This window comes from Chenopodium quinoa, unplaced genomic scaffold, assembly GCF_001683475.1.
Source record: "Chenopodium quinoa cultivar QQ74 unplaced genomic scaffold, ASM168347v1, whole genome shotgun sequence".
NCBI classification, from domain to species: domain Eukaryota; kingdom Viridiplantae; phylum Streptophyta; class Magnoliopsida; order Caryophyllales; family Amaranthaceae; genus Chenopodium; species Chenopodium quinoa.
The window spans coordinates 743,002-745,707 of record NW_018744537.1 but is presented as its reverse complement, the minus strand read 5'-3'; the positions used below and the strand labels follow the sequence as shown (position 1 = coordinate 745,707).

At 26.8% G+C, this 2,706-nt stretch overlaps 1 protein-coding gene across 1 annotated transcript; it reads left to right on the top strand.

Annotated features, from left to right (window-relative positions):
- Positions 1-1,084: 1,084 nt before the first annotated feature.
- Positions 1,085-2,494, top strand: LOC110698488 (organ-specific protein P4-like). The gene is made up of 2 exons (XM_021875927.1): positions 1,085-1,227; positions 1,980-2,494. The coding sequence occupies exons 1-2, from the start codon at positions 1,177-1,179 to the stop codon at positions 2,319-2,321; spliced, it is 393 nt and encodes a 130-aa protein (XP_021731619.1). The 5' UTR covers positions 1,085-1,176; the 3' UTR covers positions 2,322-2,494.
- The last annotated feature ends 212 nt before the right edge of the window (positions 2,495-2,706 follow it).

Genomic DNA, 2,706 nt, shown 5'->3' with positions numbered 1-2,706 from the left:
GCCGTTTTCAAAAAGAATAAAATAAAAATAGACCTAATTAGCCATTTTACTGTATTTAAGGTGAATAGAACACACCCTTAGTTAGGTCTTATACATTTTGTTCACTATATTTTTATTAATTTCAAAGAAATAATTGAGTTCAAATAAGGATTATTATGTTAAAGAAAGATAAGATCAGAAAAATTAAACTAATAAGTTTATACAATAAGGTATAATAAGGATTACTCACGTTTAATTTACAAGCTAAAATAAGTTAATTGAAGATAGGATGATATAAGTTGTATAAAATCATAAGATAAGTTCAAATAACTGATAAGTTAAGATACTCCCTAACTAAAAAATCAGCTAAAAATAACGCACCTTTATAAGATAACATATACTTCTTCGTATGTGAAAGATTTATTTGTCAATCGTCACTGGCTTATGATTGACATTTTGTTTTTGCCCCTGAATTTGATTTTTAAAGATTGATCACAGGTCACCCCATGCAGAAATTATGTATCACAGTACACTCATTGTTAAATTATTTTGTTTTTGTAAAGGAGAAGATTGATTGTGTGCATTATTCATTGGCTATTCGATAAAAAGAAATAATAATTTTTATAATAAAGTATGTAAAATAGCGTAAGTCTTTGGAAATTAGGTAATCCACTCGATAATTTTTATATTCATGGTCTGCCACTAAATATAATTACCAAAGGAGATTTTTATTTTTTTATTATGTAATTACTACTCCGCTTGTACTATGTTACAAAATCTCATACATTATTATATTAATTTATCCTGGCATGAATAATGTGAATTTTCCTATTATATGTTGTTACATTAAATAACTAATTTAGGGGATGTCCCACTTTTTCATGGTGAGAAACGAAATTTGTTTCTCACATGGTATTTTTGTAAATAAACCAACAATTTTAATCAACTTTATTCAATTGTGAAACCCACAATAATGAAAAAGTTGTTGATTTACCCACGAAAATGGCCCCATAAGAAACAAATTTCGTTTTTCAATATGAGAAACAGGGAATTTCCCATTAATTTATTTATCGTCATTTGATTGCCCTAAAGTTCTATAAATAGGGTAAAGAAAATAACATTTTAATTCCACACAACAAATCAATAATACTTCATATATCATACTAAAAGATTACTAGTAGTGATTTGCAGATAGATATGGAATCTTACATCAAAATCTTCTACATTGCTCTTCTTTCGCTTATCTTGGTAAGCATCTACATAACTTTTTTTTTTTTTTTTTTTTTTTTAATAGACATAACAATTAAATTAAGAAGCTAAGGCTTGAAATATAAAATATACGATCTCCAATACATAGAATCGACTAGTAAATAAAGTATGGAGTGTATATTATTAACTATTTTTTCTTCTAGTATTATATTATATATGTTATTTAGCTATCTCATTATCGTTTACTAATTTATAGTATAACATCTTTTTATGTAAATATAACATTAGTATACACTGTACACATAATTATATAAGCTAAGCTATGAAGTACTGTATGATAAAAGAGAATACTAACCAAATACTACGTACCCTCATTCATTTTTTTTTTTAATACGAATATATTTTACAGGCTTAAGTTATACTTTGTATATACTCCCTCTAATTGTGATTTATGTTCTTATTTGAAATCCTACGATCATTTAAAAATATGAGAGAATATCTTAAATATATATATATATATATATATATATATATATATATATATATATATATATATATAAAAGTGTCATATGGGATCTTATTAAGATGCACCCTAATTAAGCTTATTCATGCATAGTTTATATACTACATACATTGCACACGCGTACATACTTGTTAATTAATGTGCGTGTTTATTCGAACATTGTTATTCAAGTTAACCAACTTTAAAGTTGTTCCTTCAAATTATACTAGTCCTGATTAGAATGTACTTAGTACGAAGTATGTATTAATGTCAATTTACAAATGTACAGCTTGCGAGCTCGAGTGAAGGGAGGAAAGACCCGCAAACATATTGGGGAGACATGATGAAGGGGCAACCGATGCCTGAAGCTCTCAAGGACTTTATAAATCAGAGGTCTTACGAAAATCATGAAAAGAAAGAAGCAATAATTACAAATTTTATCAAAGACTTTGATCCAATTCCTAATGCTTCAGCTTACCATGATGATAATGTACATGTGAATTCAAACGAATTGAAATCAAAGAAGGCAGATTGCAACGACTTAGTAGAGCATCATGATAAACTAGCATCCAAGAAGTTATTTGATGACGAATTTGAACCAATCCCAAATGTTTCTGCTTACAATGAATAATTAGAATAATATATATTTAATGCATTGTTATACATAATTAATTATATGCATTTATATATATGCGTTGGATTATATGTATTTCAGGTTTGTGACACTTGCTTATGTATTTTTCTTTATGTCTGTGTACCATTATCCTTAAGTTTTTATTTGATAATTCGCACAATTTTAATCTACTTTTACGTTTTTCTTTGTGAGAATATAGCTCTCTATATGTATAACAGTATAAATATAGTAACAGAGTATAAAAATCAATTTTGAGCTTGAATTATAAGCTAATTTAATACTTTTAGTTGAGTTGATCCATAAACTTTAAACATCTTAACATGATATCGAGAGAGCATTTCATTTTACTTGAGCTTGAACTATAAGCTAATACTTTTAGTTG

Excerpts from the sequence above, each read along its gene's own strand:
- LOC110698488 (XM_021875927.1), top strand. The coding sequence starts at position 1,177 with ATGGAATCTTACATCAAAATCTTCTACATTGCTCTTCTTTCGCTTATC. Across the intron at positions 1,228-1,979 it reads CTCTTCTTTCGCTTATCTTG|CTTGCGAGCTCGAGTGAAGG; the intron begins GTAAGCATCTAC and ends ACAAATGTACAG.